This window comes from Hyla sarda, chromosome 3, assembly GCF_029499605.1.
Source record: "Hyla sarda isolate aHylSar1 chromosome 3, aHylSar1.hap1, whole genome shotgun sequence".
Classification (NCBI taxonomy): Eukaryota; Metazoa; Chordata; class Amphibia; order Anura; family Hylidae; genus Hyla; species Hyla sarda.
In genome coordinates this window covers 247,130,240-247,153,290 of record NC_079191.1, presented here as the reverse complement: position 1 = coordinate 247,153,290, position 23,051 = coordinate 247,130,240, and the positions used below count along the sequence as shown (strand labels likewise).

Below are 23,051 nucleotides of genomic sequence, written 5' to 3'. Positions count from 1 at the left end.
CGGCAATGCATTGTGTGCAGAGTCTGCAGAAAGAATGGACATGTCCATTCTTCTTGCAGACAATGTGCACTCTGCTGCGGAATCTCTGTGTGGAATTCCAATGCTGAATTCCACGTGTACTGCAAGACAACATTGTGAACAATGTGTATTTGAAAAGTTGCAAAAAAAACTATTATCGTATGTATTTGAAAAAGGGGCAAAGAAAAAACCCTACTGTGCCCAATCTGCACCAAATATAAACAACAAAACAGCTCTAAATGCAACGATATTCCTTAAAAATCAAAGAATACTAATGCAGTTTAATCTAGTACTTTTATATTTCCCGATGATAACCTTCAAACTTTAAAGATCCTGACATGTAAACTGATTAATGGTCTAAAAACACAGTGCACAAACTCTTAACAATAAGCAATAAATATATAATTTAACATCAAATCATACAATTTATGATTTTGATTTGTTAAATTGTCGTAAATGAAATTGTAAAATTTCCTGGTCGACTGTATTACTAATTTAATAAAAATTGAGTCTTTATGCCCATAGTAGAATATAGTGTCAGGGTAATCTGGGGAAGTAAACAAGTTATAATATATATATTAATTGGTTGCCATCAAAGGACGAGCTGGCTTGTCTTGCAACGGCAAGCGGTGTACCGTCCGGCCCCCAGCTGATTCTTGTAGCTGAGGGCCAGTGTTAATAGCTATCCCTGCGGCCGGCTATTAACGCTTTAGATTGCGGAGTCTAAAGGGACATTTAAACCATTGCGGGGGAGAGATCAACTGTGGAGGTAGCCAGAGGGCTTACCTCTGCTGCTAGGGCTCTCCCAGCTCTGTGATTGATAGAGCCTTGCTAAACCAGGCTTCATCAATCGAGTGCAGAGCACACAGATCAATGTGGTTCTATGTAACCACATTGATCTGTATGAGGAATCTACTGATTCCTCCTAAAAGTCCCCAAAGGGGGCTAAAAGTGTGAAAAAGAAAGTTAAATAAAAAGGTTAAAAAAACACCCCTTCCATATTAAAAGTTTGAATCACCCCCCTTTTCCCAAATTCCATATAAAAATATGTAAACATAATAAAAATAACGTATGTGGTATCACAGCGGGCGAAAATGTCAGGACTATAAAAATATTATGTTAATTTAACCACATGGTCAATGGCATACACATAAAAATATTCCAAAGTCCAAAATTGTATATTTTTGGTTACTTTGTATACCCTCAAATTTTTTTATAAAAAGCGATCAAAAAGTAACAACTTCAGATCGCGGCACAAAAAAATTAGCCCTCATATAGCCCTGTATATGGAAAAATAAAAAAGTTATAGGTTATAAATGACAATTTTACACATACAAATTTTGATGCATGTAGTTATAATTTTTTTTAAGTAGTAAAATTAAATAAAACTTATATATATATTTGGTATCCTTGTAACCGTATGGACCTACAGAAGAAAGATATGGTGTCATTTTAACCGAAAAGTTCACTGCATAGAATCGGAAGTCCCCAAAATTTACAAAATGTTTTAGTTTTTTTCATATTTTGCCCCACAAATATTTTTTTTATGGTTTCGCCGTAAATTTTGTGGTGAAATGATTGATGTCATTATAAAGTACAATTGGTGGTGCAAAAGAAAAAGCCCTAATATGGGTCTGTATGTGCAAAATTGAATGCGTTATGATTTTTTGAACCTAATGAGGAAAAAAAATTAAAGTGCAAAAACGGAAAACCCTGTGTCCTTAGAGGTTAACTGGTTTATCATACACTAGATTGGCAGACATAGAGAAAGGGAGATGATAGCTAGAGAGGATCTCTGCATACCTGCACGTAACGAAGGTACTACGTGACCAGTGACAGCACTGTGTTGTGCTAACTATATTTGTAGACTAACTGAATGTTAACATTACGAGCACATATACAGTTTTTATACAGAGAAAAGATGTTGGTGGAAGATATTCAAATAGTTTCTAAAGATTGACATAACTATACCACAAATAGTGCCCAATATTAGATCTCTTACAATTATTCACATACTACGGTATATTTACATACCATATATACTCGAGTATAAGCCGAGTTTTTCAGCACGATTTTTCGTGCTGAAAACGCTCTCCTCGGCTTATACTCGAGTGAACTCTCCACCTGTCAATCCCTTCTCAGTGGTCTTCAACCTGTGGACTTCCAGATGTTGCAAAACTACAACTCCCAGCATGCCCGGACAACCATCGGCTGTCTGGGCATGCTGGGAGTTGTAGTTTTGAAACCTCTGGAGGTCCGCAGGTTGAAGACCACTGCAGCCTTCTTCATCATCAAGACCCCCCCCTTTAGTTTTCTACTCACCTCCCCTTGGTGGGAAGGAAGGGTGAGCTGGTCCGGGCCATCTATGCTGCAGGGACCGTCCGGTGGGGAGGGTTAGTCATTCCGGGCTGTCCATTTTCACCGGGGGGGGGGGGGGGCCTCCGGGGCAGGCACGGAGCGCGGAGAAGAGGGCCCCCCCTCGGTTAAAATGGACAGCCCGGAACCACTAACCCTCCCCACCGGACGGACCCTGCAGCATAGATGGCCCGGACCAGCTCACCCTTCCTTCCCCCCGAGGGGAGGTGAGTAGAAAACTAAAGGGGGGTCTGGATGATGACGAAGGCCCTCGCAGTGGTCTTCAACCTGCAGACCTCCAGAGGTTTTAAAACTACAACTCCCAGCATGCAGGGAGTTGTAGTTTTGCAACATCTGGAGGTCAGCATGTTGAAGACCACTGATGAAGGGATTGACAGGCGGTGATGATGAAGGGGGGGATGATGACAGGGGTCTGGATGATGACGGGGGTCTGGATGATGACATTGGGGTATATGTATTTCCCACGCTAGGCTTATAGTCGAGTCAATAACTTTTCCTGGGTTTTTGGGGTGAAATTAGGGGCCTCGGCTTATATTCGGGTTGGCTTATATTCGAGTATATACGGTAATTATTTTCCTCTCTATTGCACAGACAAGTCTACATCCATTATGACAGGATGCTGAGATATCTGTGCATAGGAAGGTACAGGCCCCATAGAGCTTAAAGGGTTATTAAGTTTTTATTTTATTTGACTATGCTACAGGGGCTGTAACAATATAATATAGTGTCTGTTCCTGTGTTTCATAGTAGTCTTCGGTGATTTTTGCCCCAACATTTATTTTTAACAGCATGCAAAATGATTGTCTTCTCAGATTTTCCCAGGTTGCAGTGCAGCCCGAGACATTACATCTCTAGTCAAGTGTTCAGAGGTAGCCTGTCTTCGCATTAGTGGGTGGAGCGACTGCTGAGTGGGAGAGACATCAGTCTGCAAGAATTGTAGTTTTGCAATAGCTGGAGACACCCTGGTCAGAAAACACTGGTTTACTGGTCTATGGAAAGGTTTACAGGTTTATTTCAATGGGTGGGGTGGCTGATGTGTGGGAATGAGAAAAGTGACCTCCCACTTACAAACAAGGAATCATGGAACTTGTAGTTTAGGGAAACGAAATCCAAGAGGAAATAGCCAGTTCACAAAATGATAGCCACATCATTATGGTTATCTCACAGCATACTGATTCAGCCACAAAACAAGCACAGATCCTTCCTAAGCATGTCCATTACTGTCTGGCAGGTAAGTACTAAAATCACCTTATGGTGGATAACCCCTTTAATGGCCAAAATGTAGCCAGCTAGTGATAAGTATTACTGTAAGTAACCATGAAAAATAATATACAATCGTGTGAAAACATATGCAATAATCATTAAGAATTGACTTGGGCAGCCTTGCAAATAAATGCACGGATTCTGATTGACTTTGCATAGGAACAGAGAAACCCATCCCATTAATACACTATGAGCTTTTTGTTTGATGAAGTAAATTGGATTAGAAATGGAAGCCTATCATTTCAGCATTGCAGGGATGTGTGCATGTCATCTGGTGCATGTGTGTATTACCTCTTAAATTTTATTAGTAAATAGCACTAAATGGTGATAATTTTGTCACCTCTGACTGCCCACATATTCTTAATACCAATGTTGTTAGAAGGAATGTAATCACTCACGATGATGATGATGAAGCAATGGTTATTTCTGTGATAGTCAATTACATTAGAATGGGATCTCTAGTCCTTTATTTTCTGTTTTTTACATGGCTCTCTGTAGCTTATCAGGATCAGCTGAAACTATACAGATGATGTAGTTGACTAGATATATGGTAAATGGTGTTTCATTTCAACAGTAACAAAATAGTGTCACAATCTCTTGAATGATATATTTGGACCCGTCTTTAAGTGTTTTTTTTTCCTTTAAGGCTATTTTTCCCATTAACAGATCAACTGACCATCTCACGTTTCACATGCATACCAAAACCTTCCAACTTTGCTTTGACCTTGTCACTAAACATAGTGTCACATAGCTTACTAACATTTAAGAATACCACACTCTCTGACAGCTTCCTAAACATATTCTTTCTCCATCTCTTCATTAAAGCAGTTGGCTACTGCATTACTGTCCTGCATAGGATTTATCACAAATTTGCCTCTTATTGGTTATAGTTTGACTCATTTTTGGGCTTCTTGGGATACATTTTCCAGATCCTCATTTCACAATCTGTGTTTTAAACATAACTTCTTTCTCTTTTAGTAGTTTCAGAAAGAGAAGGTGGATAACCATTGATTTTTACTTCTTGGAGTCACGGACAATGGAATGGACGTAGGGTCATTATCCCAAATAGCTAACCTCAATTCTTTGTAGTAATGATCCTTGCCAGAACATGCCAGCTCTAATAGTATTTGTACTTAAACTCAAAGTTCATAGTAGCACATGACCAAAATAACTTTCAACAGCTTTCAAATCCCTTTGCCTCTTATGTGTTACTTTGCAACTTGCAACAATGTTTTTCTGTCTATTATAGATATGTAGGAGGGGGCCAAGATGCTATTGGCCTAGAGGTTGTAATGAGGATAGTTGTGGCTGTTGGTCGTTGTGCAGGGGGCCCCAGCAGTAACCACCTCATTTCTGCAATGTGCAATACACTTCATGTGTTAATAAAAACAAAACAAAACAAAAAACACACACTAAACAACTAAACAAGGATTGCTGCTCCTTATCAGCATGGGCCTAGTATTATTTGTGTGCCTCTTTGACACCTTTTTGTCACGCTCTTTAAAAATAGCAGTTGACAGCATTTTTATCAGGGGACAGACTCCTGGAAGACAAATGTATAGTATAGAGGTACTCTTGAAGCAAAAATATACATTATTTTTAGTGCCAATAGATTACAGGTGTTTCGTTTTGTAACTACCATTGAAAAACCTAACAAACCTAAAGTGGTTGTAAATGACAGAGACCATTTAAAAGCCTGTAAGTTGAGCTTGATGGGTTGCTATGGGCAAATAGGACAACTTTTTTCTCTAATAGTTTTGATAAATTTACTCCACAGTCTTTTTGTTTGCAAACAGTGGAACATTTTACTCAACAGTTTGGAGGTTTCAATATACGCTTATACCAGTTCACAATGTACTGCATGTACTGAACTGCAGTTGCGTTAACACGGGAAGGCTTAAATCAACTGGTGCCAAAAAGTTATACAGATTTGTGAATTCAAAATCTTTAGCCTTCCAGTACTTTTCAGTTGCTGTATACTACAGAGGAAGTTGTGTAGTTCTTTCCAGTTGGACCACAGTGCTCTCTGCTGACACTTCTTTCCATGCCAGGAAATGTCCTGAGCAGGAGCAAATCCCCATAGCAAACCTCTCTTGCTCTGGACAGTTCCTGACACGGACACAGGTGGCAGCAGAGAACACTGTAGTAAGACTGGAAAGAACTACACAACTTCCTCTGGAGCATACAGCAGCTGATAAGTACTGGTATATACGTATATTAAAGCTTGATGAGCCTCTCGAGTAAAATGTTTCACTGTTTACGAGCAAATAGACTGTAGGGCAGATTACAAAAAACTATCAGAGACAAAAAAAAATAGCTGTCTTATTTGCCCATAGCAACCCATCAGAGGTCACCTTACAGTCTTAAAAATGGTCACTGTTATTTGTATTTGCAACCACTTTAGCTTTATTAGTGGTAGTTACTCAACTCTGCACCTCTGGAAGTCTCTCTTTAAGGTTCTGTCTATGTAATTTACTTTTCTGCTTATTCTCTGCCAGATCATACTGACTGGGGACAAAACAGTTTTGCACAAGTGGACACAGCATTGGTCAGTAAGGAGATCTGCCTTATATCCTGCCCCTTGAACACCAAAGACCTGTTACCACCATTATTTCCAGAGTTCTAAAGGAGAAACATCAAAAAACATATACGGTACATAGCATTAGTAATGAGGCAGAACAACTAATAGTCATTCATAAAACACTTTGTGAAAACAATTCCATTACATCGAAATTAAAGGACAATAAGAGTCATCAATGTATTTTTTTTTGTTTTAATATTCTTTATTTGAAAAACAGACATTGATTTATAGTTATACAGGTGCAATTACTATCTTCTCCACAGATATTAGACTCAATACAAGTATAACTGTAATATGAATAAACAGCTGTACAACAAAATTTTTACCTTTAAAAACCCCATACCCACCCCACTCCACCCACAACACGAGGAAACAAAAAAAGAAACAAAAAAAGGAAAACAAATTTCTCCCTTAACCCCTTAAGGAATCAGCTCATTTTGGCCTTAGGGACAATTTTATTGTTACGTTTTCGTTTTTTCCTCCTTGCCTTAAAAAAGCATCTCTCTTTCAAAAAATCATAACTAACTATATTTTCATCCACAGACTAGTCTAGTATGAGGGCTTGTTTTTTGCGCAACCAGTTGTCCGTTGTAATGCCATCACTCACTTTATCATAAAATGTATGGCGCAACCCAAAAAATACTATATGTGTGGAAAAATTAAGAAGAAAACAGCAATTTTGCTAATTTTGGAAGGTTTCGTTTTCACGCCATACAATTTATGGTAAAAATGACATGTGTTCTTCATTCTTTGAGTCAATATGATTAAAATGATACCCATGATAACATACTTCTCTATTACTGTTGCACTTAAAAAAAATCGCTAACTTTTTAACCAAATTAGTAAGTTTAAAATCCCTCTATTTGAAGACCTATAACTTTTTCATTTTCCCATATAAGTGGTGGTATGAGGGCTCATTTTATGCGCCGTGATCTGTACTTTTTATTGATACCATATTTGCATATATAAAACTTTTAATAAAATTTTTGGGGAATTTTGTTTTATAAAAAAGCATACATTTTTACTTTTTTTTTTTTTTTTTTTAAACGTTAATGCCGTTCACTGTACGGTATCATTAACATTATATTTTAATAGTTCGGATATTTACCAAATATGTTTTTAAATTTTTTTAAAACTTTTTTACTTTTATTTTTACACTTTAATAGTCCCCATAGGAGACTATTTATAGCAATCATTTGATTGCTAATACTGTTCACTGCTATGCATAGGGTATAGCACTGATCAGTATTATCGGTCATCTTCTGCTCTGGTCTGCTCGATCTCAGACCAGAGCAGAAGACCCGTGGAAGGCAGCGAAGGCAGGTGTGGGACCTCCGTCTGCCGTTCTGGATGATCGGATCTCCGCGGCAGCGATGCGGGCGATCCGATCATCCATTTTAGTGACCGCACTGCCGCAGATGCCGTGATCTATATTGATCATGGCATTTGAGAGGTTAATAGTGGATATCCACGCGATCACAGATGTCGGCCATTACCGGTGGGTCCCTGGCTGCTATCAGCAGCCGGGACCTGCCGCACATGACCTGAGCATCTCTCCGATGCGCGGGGTTATGTATAAATGAATGTCCTGGTGTGTTAAGTACCACCTCTCCAGGACGTACGTTAACATCCTGCTCTGTAAAGGGGTTAAAGGGATACTCCGCTGCTCAGCGTTTGGAACAAACTGTTCTGAATGTCACGCCCCTCCCATAGACTTGCATAGAGGGGGCGGGTGTGAAGTCATGAAGGGGTGGGGCTATGACATCACAAACTCCCGGCGCTGCCTCCAGTGTTCGGAACATTTTGTTCCAAACGCTGAGCAGCGGAGTACCCCTTTAACCCTGTTAATCTTTCCAGAAACTCCATACTTTCCCCCATTGTACTGATAATTTAGCTGATGTATCTCTATATTTTTCCATATTTTTTATCTTTTCTACTTCGGCTTCCCACATTTTAAGATGGGACCTGTTGCAGACATCCAATTTTTCAAGATCAGTAGTCTTCCAATAAACAGTACTTTCAATAGAAGGGTGCCCATATGGGAATTCGAATATTTATAACAACCCAACAGGAGAAACTTTGGATCAAATGGCAATGCGGCATTCACACACTTCTCAATCTTGATAACTATACTAGACCAGAATTTTTGGAGTTCTCTACAATCCCAAAACGTATGATAAGTGTCTGCTTCTATTATTTCACATTTAGTGCATCGTGCTATTTTATTACCTCTAAATCTATTTATAATTTTATGTGAGTAGTGCAATCTGTGTACAATCTTAAATTGTGTTATTCTATGTACTTGACTAATTGAGGCCCTCAATGGGCTCTTTAATATTTGTTCCCATTGAAAATCTGAAAAGCCCCCAGATCTCTTTCCCATTTAACTCTACTAATAAAATGACATTTCTGTGCTGCTTCTGATATATATTTTATATAACATAGAGATGCTTTTATCACCCTGTGTAAACATCCAATCTACTTTGTAGTGTGACTCAATATCAAATAATGCTTTATTAGGTGTTGCTGCGTAAGCGTGAACTATTTGTATCATTCTATACCGCTGTGAACTATTCAAGCCAGCTTGATTTTGTAGACTTTCAAAACTGACAACTTTCTGGTCCTTAAGCAGTTGTTCAACCAAAATGATATTATGTGTTTCCCAAAACCCATAATCCTTTATCTTATAAAATTCCCCAAACTTTTTATTATTCCACAAACGAGTGTATTTTTTACTACAATTGTAAAACAAAAATAGAGAAAAAAAAAAACACAGCCGCACAACCACAATTTGCATTTTGATCTACTGTACTTGCTTCGCAGCAAAATTCAAACACTAACAGGTTCTTAGTATGCATTTTGATCAAAAAGTACAAGCCCACTCACCACGTCAAGGCCACCTATTAAGAGTAGGTCCCTAACCAAACATTGGTGTAGCGCTGGGCGGCCACCACCACCGCAACACCATGCCCACAGGGCGACTTTGTACTACCCTTCACTCCAATTTCTTTCTTAATCTTTAACCAAAGTGTATTGATTTGATGAAGAATAGTACATTTTTTCCCTAATTCTTGTGCTATACCACCCGACTCGATTTTATTGAATAAATTGCCATATTGATAACCAAATTTTCCTTTGTAGAACTTCCATAACAATGCACCCCTATGTCCTGTTAGTTGTGTAAATTGAGAAGACCAATAGTATACCCTAACATTTGGTATAGCCAGTCCTCCTGCTTGTTTAGGCATTGTCTTATATTTTAATTTTATTTGTGCAGTCTTGTTACCCCAAACTAATTTATTTACCATACTATCAATTTCTTTAAACCACTTATCAACAATGTAAATAGGTGATGCCTGCAAAAAATATAATATTTGCGGCAGAACTACCATGTTAACCAGAGCTAAATGGTCAGTAATTGATAATACAATTTTTAACCCAATTTTTTTTTTTTTTAGTTTCTCAATAACTGGTTTTAAAGAAATTTTAAGATAGTCTTGGAGTCTAGCATTGATTTCTATTCCTAAATATTTCAACGAATCTAATCACTTGAAACTCACTAATATCTATTTTACCTTCTCTATCTAATGGCAATAGACAAGATTTATTCCAGTTTATTTTAACCCCTTAAGGACTGAGCGTTTTTCAGTTTTTGCACTTTCGTTTTTTCCTCCTTACCTTTTAAAAATCACAACCCTTTAAATTTTGCACCTAAAAATCCATATTATGGCTTATTGTTTGCACCACCAATTCTTCTTTGTAATTACATCAGTCATTTTACTCAAAAACCTACAGCGAAACGGGAAAAAAAAAATCATTGTGTGACAAAATTCCGTAGGTCCATACGATTAAAATGATACCCTACTTATATAGGTTTAATTTTGTCGTACTTCTGGAAAAAATCATAACTACATGCAGGAAAACGTATACGTTTAAAATTGTCATCTTCTGATCCCTATAACTTTTTCATTTTTCCGTGAACAGGGTGGTATGAGGGCTCAGTTTTTGCGTCGTTTTTAGCGGTACCATTTTTGTATTGATCGGACTTTTCGACTGCTTTTTATTCTTTTTTTCATTATATAAAAAAGGACCAAAAATACACTATTTTGGACTTTGGAAATTGTTTTGCATGAATGCCATTGACCTGCGGTTTAATTAATGATATATTTTTATAGTTCGGACATTTCCACATGCGGCGATACCACATATGTTTATTTTTATTTTATTTTTTTATGGGAAAAGGGGGGTGATTCAAACTTTTATTAGGGAAGGGGTTAAATGATCTTTATTAACTTTTTTTTTCCACTTTTTTTTGCAATGTTATAGCCCCCATAGAGGGCTATAACACTGCACACACTGATCTTTTTAATTGATCAATGGTTTCTCATAGGAAACCATTGATTATTGATTCTGCTGCTTGACTGCCACTTGAGATCCAGGCATGAGCAGTCATTCGGCGATCGGACAGCGAGGGGGAAGGTAGGGGACCCTCCTGCTGTCCTACAGCTGTTCGGGATGCCGCGATTTTGCCGTGGGGATCCCAAACAGCCCCCTGAGCTAATCAGCAACGTTTTAGTTTCACTTTAGATGTGGCGATGAATGCGTATCTAAAGGCTTAATAGCTTTTAGCCACGGGTCCCGGCCATTGTTAGAGGCCGGGCCTGACCACGCTGTAGCCCCACATTATAGAATGGGAGCGGACTCAGAAGTTAAATCCTGACAAGGTACCACATTCTTTAATGATCTGCATAAGTTGATCAATATATTTATGAGGACGATTAATAAATAACAAAATATCATCTGCATAGTATATAGCTCTCCCCTTTTTATCCTTATATCCAAAGGCTTCAAAGTTGCCAGATTCATTGATATAAGCAGAGAGAGGTTCCAAAAACATAATTAAAAAAAATGGAGAAAGTGGTCAGCCTTGCATTGTTCGTCTCTCAAGGCAAAATCCATACCTATAAAGCATTTCCCAAAACCAATTCTTTCCAATACCTTCCATAGGAATGCCCATTCCACCCTGTCAAATGCTTTAGCCGCATCAAATGACAGGATGGAGCCAGCCGCTCCACTACCCATTTGCATTGCTACGTGTGTTTTAAACCCACCTGATCCTCATTCACTATGAACTATGTATTTACCATGCATAGTCCAGTCAAAAGTTGTGGATTGTTTTTCATTTTTAGTCAAACCAGTACTGTCACTGTGCCGCTCAGTCGAGTCTGAATCACCTCTAGATACTGAAACAGTAATGTATTGTATATATAGGAAAGTAGGATGTGTGTAAAACATGTGAAATATTTTTCCACTATATAAATTGTTAGACATAATAATAATTATTTAAAAAAAATGTGTTCTATACATCATAATTCCTGACACTTTAGATAAAAAATATGCAAGGATAAATGCAAGAAAAAGTACACAATGCACCACACAACTCAATGTTTACAACTAAAAACACATGGAAGTACATTATCCATATAATACAAATGGCCATTATATGTGGGTAGGTTATTGTAGTTTGTAGGCTTTTCTGAACCTGTAGTTTTTTTTAAGGTTTCCAGAGCACCAATGGCTTTTGGAGAGCACCAAAAGACATGTGGAGACCTATAAGCCATTCATGCTTAAAGGGGTACTCCGCTGCTCAGCATTTGGAACAAAATGTTCCGAACGCTTAGATTTGGCGCCGGGAGCTTGTGACATCATAGCCCCGCCACCTCATGACATCACACCCCACCCCCTCAATGCAAGTCTATGGAAGGGGGGCATGACTGCCACTCATGAGGCTGCAGGGCTATGATGTCACGAGCTCCCGGCACTGGCTCTAAACGTTCGCAACATTTTGTTCCAAACACTGAGCAGCGGAGTACCCCTTTAACTAGGAATTTGGGAAAAAGCAAATGCAGACTACCTCACTCTCAGAAGGAAAAGAGTTTGCACTCTGGTGACAACTATTGGCTGACTCTAACCCCTTTTCAAGCCCCCGAATTTTACAGAATTTAGATTTTTGGCTTCTTTCCCCCCACTTATAACTTTCTTTTATTTTTCCACTTACAGAATTGTATCATGCCTTATTTTTTTGCAGGACAAGTTGTCATTTTATTTTTTTTTTTTTTACTGGCATTCTGCCATATAATGTATTAGGAAGCTAGAAAAAATTATTTGTAGGGAAAAATTGAAAACAAAAATGGAATTGAGAAATTTTGTGGAGCACTATTTTTTGGCCTTCCTCCTTATTATAACTTAAGAGCCTCAGTAAATATATATGGAAGTTATTTGAGAACCCACTTCTGTTCCTTGTGGTTTGAATTTTCTTCTATCATTTTCAATATAAACTTGAATTACTGATAACTGGAATGTAATAACTGCAGCCAACCTGAAGAGTTTCAGTGGGAATGCATTGCAGCAATGCATGTCTGCTCAACTAATCCTAATCCTGTTTTTTTAGAGAAAAGACTTGTGTGCACATTTTTATGTGATAAAATATAAAAAGCTAATAACATGTAGTTTTTAAAGTTGATAAAGAACAGTTGAAATATGATTAACCCTTCTTTATCCATTTAGGTGTGACATGATGCTGAAATGTTGGGCTCAAAATCCTGCTCAGAGACCCAACTTTGCTCAAATTCAAAAACAGCTTGAAGAATTGAAAGGTTGCTCTTTAAGATGCACTCGACCCAAAAAGAAAAGATTGCTTGTGGGAGGCATTGATAATGCAGGTTTTGAAGGTCAGTAGGGTTTTTTTTTTTTTTTAATAAAACAAGCGAAAATATTGGTAGAAATGTTAGAATATCGAGAGGAGGGCGTAGCACTTTTGTCCTCATAATTATTATTTTAGGGGTGCATATAGGGAATACAAAAAAAAAGAAAGAAAAATGCTTGAGCTATATGTGAATTTGAATGGGTAACTCTAATTTTGAACTACCGTACATTCTTCAGATCAACAAAAGAAGAAACAGGCAAAGTAAGGGAAAGAAGAATGTAAAGTGTCAATAAATAGTGTTATCTCCTATATGTAATTTAGCATTGTATGGTGAACTCCATTTTTTTTTTTTTATTAAAACATGATTGTAAAATATAGACATGTAAAGATAAAAATACACTTATAAAGAACACAAACATCAACAAAAAGGTGATATCACTGGATCTGCACATTAAATCATACAAGAAACAATGTCACAGTGGTAGGACAGAATATAGCAGTTGGGGAGGATGTTGCATGACAAAATTGGGCTCAGTAGTAGCACATAAAAAAGTGACACATAAAATATAAATAAAAAGGAAAAGGTAAACTCAAAGCAGTGCTAAGTGACAGAAAACAGCCAAGTAACACATGGCCCAAACACACTATACAGACCAAAGAATGATCAGAGGAACACCTAGTGCAGAGACCTAGATAGCACCACTCCAGGAAATATGTCATCAGAAAATGTCTTGTGGTTTTATGCAAGTTGTTGTATTAAACATTTGTTTAAGAACGTTTGTATTGTTTAAGAACGTTTTCTAATTTCTCATCTTACTATTTTATAGAATACTGGTGAAATCTTGCAAGTTGTAGTCTGATCACTAAACCAAATAACAAGCTGATACTTTCTGTTCTGTAGAGAAAGCTTTTCAGGTGGCTCCTTATTATCATTACAGGAAGTATTATAATGAGGGGACACCATTATATAAATGAGATAGGATTAGACCATTCACAAACTGCTATTATCCTTTTCCTTTCCCTGCACAATGACCTGTGCCCAGGTAACAATGCTCAAAAACTTCTCATAGAGGTCAATAGGGTCTCCCCCGGTCTTCAGTACATGGACTGCAGGCTAAAACTTACCAGGAAAGGTTAAAGGATCGTAACATGTTTAGCTTGGAAAAAAGACGAGACAGAGGGGATATGATAGAAACATTATATATATATATATATATATATATAGTGACGACCCGTCTTGGAGCTTTGTTCTGGGATCTACTGCCTCGCAACCCTTGACAAAGGTGATTCGTCACCGAAATGTCGGGGAGGCCTACGGTGTAAGTTTTAGTTAGCGTGGTTATAGGGGAACACTAGTAAGAAATTAGTGAGGGATAGCTGTGACACAGTGGACACTGGAATCACCAGTGGTCCACAGAGTGGAACCACATAAACATGCAGCTGCCCCATACACCCCTTTATTGTGTGAATCCCTTCACACCTTGATAATTAAATATCCCCATACCACTGCAAATTTTAAATAGTTTGGGGTCATATATATTTTAACGAAGCTAAATAAAGTATCAATTTTACAGGAAGGGTTCTAGTGAGGGTTGTCCCAGCAAGGGAAATACACCCTTTCCTTGCCACACTGCCACATACCACCACATACCTTGCCACATCAGACCCCCGGGAAGGAGCACTTTTATTCAAAAGGCAGAGTCCAACTGCCTTTCCTTTTCCTTGGACAACTTTTGTCCCATAGTCTCTGAAGTCCTTGACTTTTTTCTTCCGGACTTTTACCAGCCACCAATTGCAAGTCTCTCGGTCACACCTCTCCAGTACCAGGTTCTTCACCCTGTGTGGGCAGGGTTCTTGAAATTAAGGAGAGAGAGGACCGATGCTTCTAACCTTTGTCTTCTTCTGGCTTGCCGGACCTCTGCCTCTGAGAATCTTTCGGCCTCAGTGGCTTCACCAACCTCTGTCTTGTTCTCTGTAGCTTCAGAGGACCTCCGACACGGGTCCATCTCAGTTTCAACTTTAGAGGACTTCCCACCTGGTTTCACCACAGTTTTGACTTCAGTGCATTTCTCACATGGTTTCACCTCATCCCTTCCAGCTTTCTCTTCAGGGGCACCAGCTTCCTCAGGTTTGGCTTCAGAGTCTTTGGCTCCTTCAGATTCTTGTGTAGAATCAGCTATTACTACTGGTTGGCTTTTCTCTGCAGCTTCTTCAGGCTTACTCTTCTCTTCAACTGTAGCTTCAGTTGTGCCATACTGTTTACTCATAGCTTTTGAGGTTGACTCTGGTTTAGCTTCTGCTTCAGAGGATTTCTCTGCCTCAGAATTACCTTCACAATTTTTGGTCTGCTCAGGTTCAGAGGATTTCCCGCCTGACTCCTCCTTAGTCTCCACTTCAGAGGATTTCACACCAGGTTTCAGCTCAGTCCTAGCTTCAGAGGACTTCTTACAGGGCTTCACCTCAATCTTAGCATTAGAGGACTTTTTACCGGGCTTCAGAGAAAGCATCCCTGTATCCCGAAACTTCTGCCCCAGAAGCCTTTCTTGAGCCAATTCCACCATAGCTTGGTCTCTGCTCTCTTTTAGAACTTCCTGCTTACACTGGAGCTTAGCGGACTTCATCCTCTCACTGTCAAGTAACTCTGTCAAGTCCCTGACAGTATCTTCCGAAGACAGCAATTGTTTCCTCAACTGTTCATTGTCCGCCAGCACAGCCACCTGCTCGTAGAGTTGCGCTCTACCAAGGCAGCTACGTTCGACCTTCTGCACGTTTCGTTCTGCGCTTACAGGCTCTCTTTTAACCCCTTAAGGACCGGGGGTTTTTCCGTTTTTGCATTTTCGTTTTTTGCTCCTTGCCTTTAAAAAATCATAACTCTTTCAATTTTGCACCTAAAAATCCATATGATGGCTTATTTTTTGCACCACCAATTCTACTTTGTAATGACGTCAGTCATTGTGCCCAAAAATCTACGGTGAAACGGGAAAAAAAATCATTGTGAGACAAAATTGAAAAAAAAAACGCCATTTTGTAACTTTTGGGGGCTTCCGTTTCTACGTAGTACATTTTTCGGTAAAAATGACACCTTACCTTTATTCTGTAGGTCCATATGATTAAAATGATACCCTACTTATACAGGTTTGAATTTGTCGCACTTCTGGAAAAAATCATAACTTCATGCAGAAAAATTTATACGTTTAAAATTGTCATCTTCTGACCCCTATAACTTTTTTATTTTTCCGTGTATGGGGCGGTATGAGGGCTCATTTTTTGCGCCGTGATCTGAAGTTTTAAACGGTATCATTTTTGCATTGATAGGACTTATTGATCGCTTTTTATTCATTTTCTCATGATATAGAAAGTGACCAAAAATGCACTATTTTGGACTTTGGAATTTTTTTGCGCGCACGCCATTGACCGTGCGGTTTAATTAACGATATATTTTTATAATTCGGACATTTCCGCACGCGGCGATACCATTTATGTTTATTTTTATTTTTATTTACACTGTGTTTTTTCTTTTATGGGAAAAGGGGGGTGATTCAAACTTTTAATAGGGAAGGGGTTAAATGATCTTTATTCACTTTTTTTTTTGCACTTTTTTTTTGCAGTGTTATAGGTCCCATAGGGACCTATAACACTGCACACACTGATCTTTTACATTGATCACTGGTTTCTCATAAGAAACCAGTGATCGATGATTCTGCCGCATGACTGCTCATGCCTGGATCTCAGGCACTGAGCAGTCATTCGGCGATCGGACAGCGAGGAGGCAGGTAGGGGCCCTCCCGCTGTCCTGTCAGCTGTTCGGGATGCCGCGATTTCACCGCGGCTATCCCGAACAGCCCACTGAGCTAGCCGGCATGCTTTCGGTTTCACTTTAGACGCGGCGTTCAACTTTGAACGCCGCGTCTAAAGGGTTAATAGCGCGCGGCACAGCGATCAATGCCGCGCGCTATTAGCCACGGGTCCCGGCCGTTGTTAGAGGCCGGGCCCGAACCGCTATGACGCGGGGCCACGCCGTGGCCCCGCGTTATAGATCGGGAGTGGACACATGACGTTCCAGTACGTCATGTGTCCTTAAGGGGTTAAGATCTTCATTTCATCTTCCAGCTTTATATATTTCAGCTGCTCACACTTGAGTTGTGCAGAGATCATCTTCTCACTTTCCAGCAACTGTTTCTTGGTCATCTCTAACTCATTGATTACTTTTCCACTCTCACCAATCTGTTCAGATAGATCTGAGAGCTCCTGTTGCAAGTCCTTGTTTTCATGTTTCAGAGTCTCAACTTGTTCCAGGGCCTCCTCATACTGCTCACAGAGCAAGTCATTGTCATGACGAGCAGATTGAAGCGAATGTGCAAGGGTACTCTTCGCCTTGACTTCCTCAAGTTGTCTCTTAGCTTTAGAGACGCTCTCCAGATTGCTGGCAAGAGCCTCAACTTCCATCTTCATTTCATTCTTCTCTTTTTCTATTTTTTCCATGGCTACCAGCCTAGCCTTGTGATCACTCCACAGAGCCTGATATGCACCATGTAGAAGACTCACTTCTTCTTCCTGGAATGACATCTGCTTGACGGTAAGTTTGTTGCCTCTAGCAACAACTTCAATGGCTCTGGGCACCAGCGAATCCGGGTGATTCCCAAACAGTTCCTCTGAACTGTCTCTCGGCTCCCTGGCAGACTTTTCTTTTGTCTTGTCACAGTCTCTCCATGGCCTGGAAAAAACTACTAAGGCTCCTTGGTCTGTAACAATATGTGGTCCAGCGGTTCGACCTTCCTGGTTACGACCTCTCTCTAGTTCAGACACCACATCTTCTTCACTTAGGACTCTGTCTGTGACCGTAAGCGCAGCCCCCAGCTCCACCAGTACTCTTTTTCGGAGTTTTGGTTTTTCCACAGCCATCTCTGTAGCTTCTTTTCCAGTCACCTCTTTAACTTGACTCGCAGACTGTTCTTCAGCTTCCCTAATGGTCTGCTGACACTCCCAGTCCTCAGCCTCTGCGGAGTTACTCTTCCCTGCTATGTGGTGTAAATCAAGTGTTGTGAGCCAATCAGGTGTTCCTGCACTAGTCACCTGACTATCTTCCCACAACCGCTGAAAAAATGGAAAATCCTTCCACAGCACTACTTCATACTCTAAGGTAGGCTCTATTGCAACCTTATGACTTATGGTACCATAGGGAGTAGAAATACACACATTAACTGTTTTATAACCCCAGATACCTGCTTGTATAGACATTACAGCAGGGTCTGGCTTTCTGCCGCTGGTCTTTACCAGACTTATTACACATTTTGGATCTAACAAAACCATCATCTTTTTACCTTCTATTTCCAGCTCACACAGGTTTTCTTTTGTCCTGCGAGAGGTGGCAACAGTACTCTTTACATCAGAACACATTAACATAAATGTTTCCAGAAAAACATTATCAGCCTGCATGGGTTCACAATATGCAGCACCATTCACACAGTCCAGTAGAGACCCCCCAGTCCTCACTACTTCCGGAACCTTTGTGTGCGAACTCTCAGGTGCACTCTCGGCATCCCACAGCTGCCAGAAATACGGAAAGTCTCTGCCCAGTACAATTTCCACTGTAAGTTCCGCACATACCTCCATCATATGGCTTACTGTCCCAAAACATATATCAAAGGTAATTTGAACAGTCTTACCGGGCTCCGGGCGGGACTTCACAAATGGAATTATTTCTGGCATAATCCGAGATACAGTCTGGCAACAATCCAAGTCCACCCACAGTGGGATTCTGCCCACCAACAACTCACGGGACCTCCGCTTCATCCTGGCGACCACCTGTTGCGGCCCACGTCGGTTGGCCCCAGCAACGGCCTGCCGATGTCCTTTTTTTCAGAAAAAAAAAATCTCGATCCGTTGCCCCTAGCAACGCTCCTCCACAGACACCATCCTGTGCTTGAACTCCTCTGCTGGGCTCCTCCGACTTGCAATCTTGCAGGGGGTTGCTCCTAGCAACGGCTCCTCTCCAACGCGCCCGTTGGTTGCCCTTAGCAACGGCGTGCCCGCATCCTCCACCAAAATGTGACGACCCGTCTTGGGGATTAGCTCTGGGATCGTCCTGGTCACTTGCTACGGGACATGTTCCTCACAATAACACCACAGACCACAGTTCCGCATACAAGTCTGGCTCCTCGCCAGCTTTATTTCCACAGGTTGCAGGTAAAACAAAACATAAACAGGAACAAAATAAAGTCCTAGACCGTCTGGTCACTGACTACACATATCAGCATGCCCTGACTACGAACTGGTGAGCTACCCTCAGCCAGTTAAACATGTGTCTCCTGCAGCCTGTTACTCACAGTTCACACCACTTCTTGGACCACTCGCAGCACCTTCTGCGTGTTACCTAAACAGGGCCCATGTGTCTCCCCTTCTAACAGCCAGCATACTGTTTCCCAGGGAGAGCCCCAACTTTTCTGTTTCCTTTCCTTTTAAACACACTTCCCCTTCTTGATACCTCATCAGGCCACAGGTGGATTCTCCAGAGTTAGCAAGGGAAATACACCCTTTCCTTGCCACACTGCCACAATATATATATATAGGAAAAAGAAGATATTTAAAAGTTAGTTTTAATTTAAAGGGACAAAAGTTTATGCAGCAACATCAGGAAGTATTACTTAATTGAAAGAGTAGTGGATGCATGGAATAGCCTTCCTGCAGAAGTGGTAGCTGCATGGGATAGGCATAAGGATATTCTTAATACAAGACAGGGCTGGTGACTATTGATAGTTTTCAAATTGCCCCTACATTCCCTTACATTTCCCCCACATTCACTCACATTGCCCTTACATTTGCTTACATTGCCTCCACATTTCTTCATATTGCCCCCCATATGCACTTGCATTTCCCCTTATATGCACTTGCATTGCCCCCTATCCATTCTCATTGACCCAATGAAAATAAAATGCACCATTCACTTCTCCATCAAAGCTCTAGGTGCTCCTCTCGAAGCACCACCTTAAGTGACAGAACAATGCAGTCAAATCATCATATTATCTTGATACTATAGGTAGGCACAATTACAAAAATACCACATTTGTATAGTTTACTAATTTTAGTAGAATCTTTTTTTTATTAAAATTTTTTGACCCCCTCCCAATTTTTTTTTAATTTTTTTGGTAGAGAGGGCCTTATGAAGGCTAATTTTTTGCCTCATGATCTGTAGTTTTTATCAGCACCATTGTGATCTTGATCACACTTTTTATTTTATTTTTTTTACTTAAATGTTTCTGTGTTTTTTAAAATGATTTAATATGATGAATTTTTAAAATTCTTGGGTTTGGTATTTTTTTCTTTACGTCTTCACCATTCACCGCACAGCATAAATAATAGTATATTTTAATTGTTTGGACAATTACACACAAGATACCAAATCTGTTTACTTTTATTATGTTTGCATATTTTTTATATAGAGAATGGGAAAATGGTGATTTAAACTACTGGTATGGAAGGGGTTAATGTATTTGGGTTAAACTTTCGTTTAATTTGGTTTTACACTTTATTAAAGGGGTACTCCGGTGGAAAACTTTTTTATTTTTTTTAAATCAACTGGTGCCAGAAAGTTAAACAGATTTGTAAATGACTTCTATTAAAAAATCTTAATCCTTCCAGTACTTATTAGCTGCTGAGTACTACAGAGGAAATTCTTTTCTTTTTAGAACACAGTGCTCTCTGCTGACATCAATGTCCATTTTAAGAACTGTCCAGAGTAGGAGAAAATCCCTATAGCAAACATATGCTGCTCTGGACAGTTCCTAAAATGGACAGTGATATCAGCAGAGAGCACTGTGCTTGTGATTCAGCAGAGAGCACTGTGCTCCAAAAATAAAAGAATTTCCTCTGCAGTATTCAGCAGTTAAGAAGTACTGGAAGGATTAAGATTTTTTAATAGAAGTAATTTACAAATCTGTTTAACTTTCTCGCACCATTTGATAAAAAAAAAAAAAAGTTTTCCACCACTTTAATTCCCTTAGATGTCGTTTAGGTGGAACCATTCAATTCCTTATATAGATCAATGCAGTTTAATAGAAATTGATCTGTCCGCTATGTGCTCGATTGAGAGAGTCTGCTGCAGACAGGCTCTATCAATAGCAGAGCCACAGCCAGCGCCGGAGAGGAGGGAACTATGATACATTTATACGCAGATGATTTCTACTATATATTTATCTTATCATTATTTTAAAAAAAAATTAAATAGTTTACTATTGATTTTCTTAAGTTGTATTTGTTATATATATTATATTTTGTGTTTGTCCAGGTTTCTTCTGTGTTAAGCCGGAAGCACACTTCAAGTACTGTATAAATTCTCAGTCAAACTAATTCCACAGTCAGTCAGCTTACAGGAATAGAAGCACAGACACACACAGAATAAAAATATCCACATGACTTCATTCATCTTCATTTAGGCAAACACCACCATCAAACATTTCTACAAAAAAGAAATCTAAACATAGGCAGCCTGGCCCGCAGTTGTCTGGGACATAAATATACTGATTTATTTAGTGTTCCTTATTATTATTATGTTTCCCTCTCAAGAGCATGTTGGAAATAGTGGAGACTTATTTAATACATACTTTTAAGCAATCAAGCTTTAAGGACTTTATGTTAAGTGGTTCCTCAAACAAAACTGATCACAGCAGATGTCAAGGTCATTTAAAAGACTAGTAGGATCTTGAGATTTGCATTTATGTAGTGGCTATTTTACAGAAGTCTGGAAGTCGATTAACATTAGGAAACGAGTTAAGAAGCCACATCGCAAGGTAAACAGCTCTTTAAAAAAAAAATAAGGAAGATTGTCATTTGCTGAGAGTAAATGGATAGTTGCTCCTCTTAAAGGGGTATTCCAGGCAAAACCTTTTTTTAATATATATAAACTGGCTCCGGAAAGTTAAACAGATTTGTAAATTACTTCTATTAAAAAATCTTAATCCTTCCAATAGTTATTAGCTTCTGAAGTTTTCTGTCTAACTGCTCATTGATGATGTCACGCCCCGGGAGCTGTGCATGATGGGAGAATATCCCCATAGGAACTGCACAGCTCCCGGGATGTGAGTCATCAGAGAGCAGTTAGACAGAAAACAACAACTCAACTGCAGAAGCTAATAACTATTGGAAGGATTAAGATTTTTTAATAGAAGTAATTTACAAATCTGTTTAACTTTCCGGAGCCAGTTGATATATAAAAAAAGTTTTGGCCTGGAATACCCCTTTAAGCTTTTACATAAAGCAAAACAGTACACACACACACACACACACACACACATATATATATATATATATATAATCTGTATATGAATATTACAACATAACTTTGGGATGGCTGGAGAAATCATACTTATTACACGTTTCTTCTCACACAGAGTAAAACAGTAGTGCCCACACCATTTAACCATACTTTACCATGATGTTGGTCTGGCGGCTGGATGTTTAAAACTCCTGGGCAGTCTCTGCAGGCCGAGAGTAACATGATCAGGAAATGTACCAGAAGGACTTTTTGTCATGCCCTGATCATGTTACGTTTGGGCTGTGAAGATCCTGCTGCCTGACCTGACCTAAGTCATAGTAGTCAAGTATGATTTAACTGTCTGTCAGGCAGGTGCAGAGATCGGTTAGTGCAGGGGCAGGAAGAGTGGATGGGACGGGCAGAGAGAGTGGATGGGGTGGGCAAGGAGGAGAAGATTTTTTGTGGGCTGTGAGAAGTGTGAGGGGGATAGAGAACACATCAGCAAGGCAAGCGGAGGGCATGGCAGTGCTGCTGCAGTGAGAAGTGAAAGGAGGATTGTTACGCCGAGCGCTCCGGGTCCCCGCTCCTCCCCGGAGCGCTCGCTTCACTCTCGCTACCGCAGCGCTCCGGGCAGCTCCACTGACCCGGTGCGCTGCGATACCGTCTCCAGCCGGGATGCGATTCGCGATGCGGGTGGCGCCCGCTCGCGATGCGCATCCCGGCTCCCGTACCTGACTCGCTCTCCGTCTGTCCTGTCCCGGCGCGCGCGGCCCCGCTCCCTAGGGCGCGCGCGCGCCGGGTCTCTGCGATTTAAAGGGCCACTGCGCCGCTGATTGGCGCAGTGGTTCCAATTAGTG

The 23,051-nt window shown here is 40.0% G+C and overlaps 1 protein-coding gene across 1 annotated transcript in view; it reads left to right on the top strand.

Annotated features, from left to right (window-relative positions):
• ROS1 (ROS proto-oncogene 1, receptor tyrosine kinase) overlaps positions 1-23,051 on the top strand; it is a 190,164-nt gene that overhangs the window by 130,333 nt on the left and 36,780 nt on the right. The window contains exon 41 of the mRNA XM_056563593.1: positions 12,806-12,969. Within this exon, the coding sequence (XP_056419568.1) occupies positions 12,806-12,969 (164 nt within the window). The remainder of the gene's footprint in view (positions 1-12,805; positions 12,970-23,051) is intronic.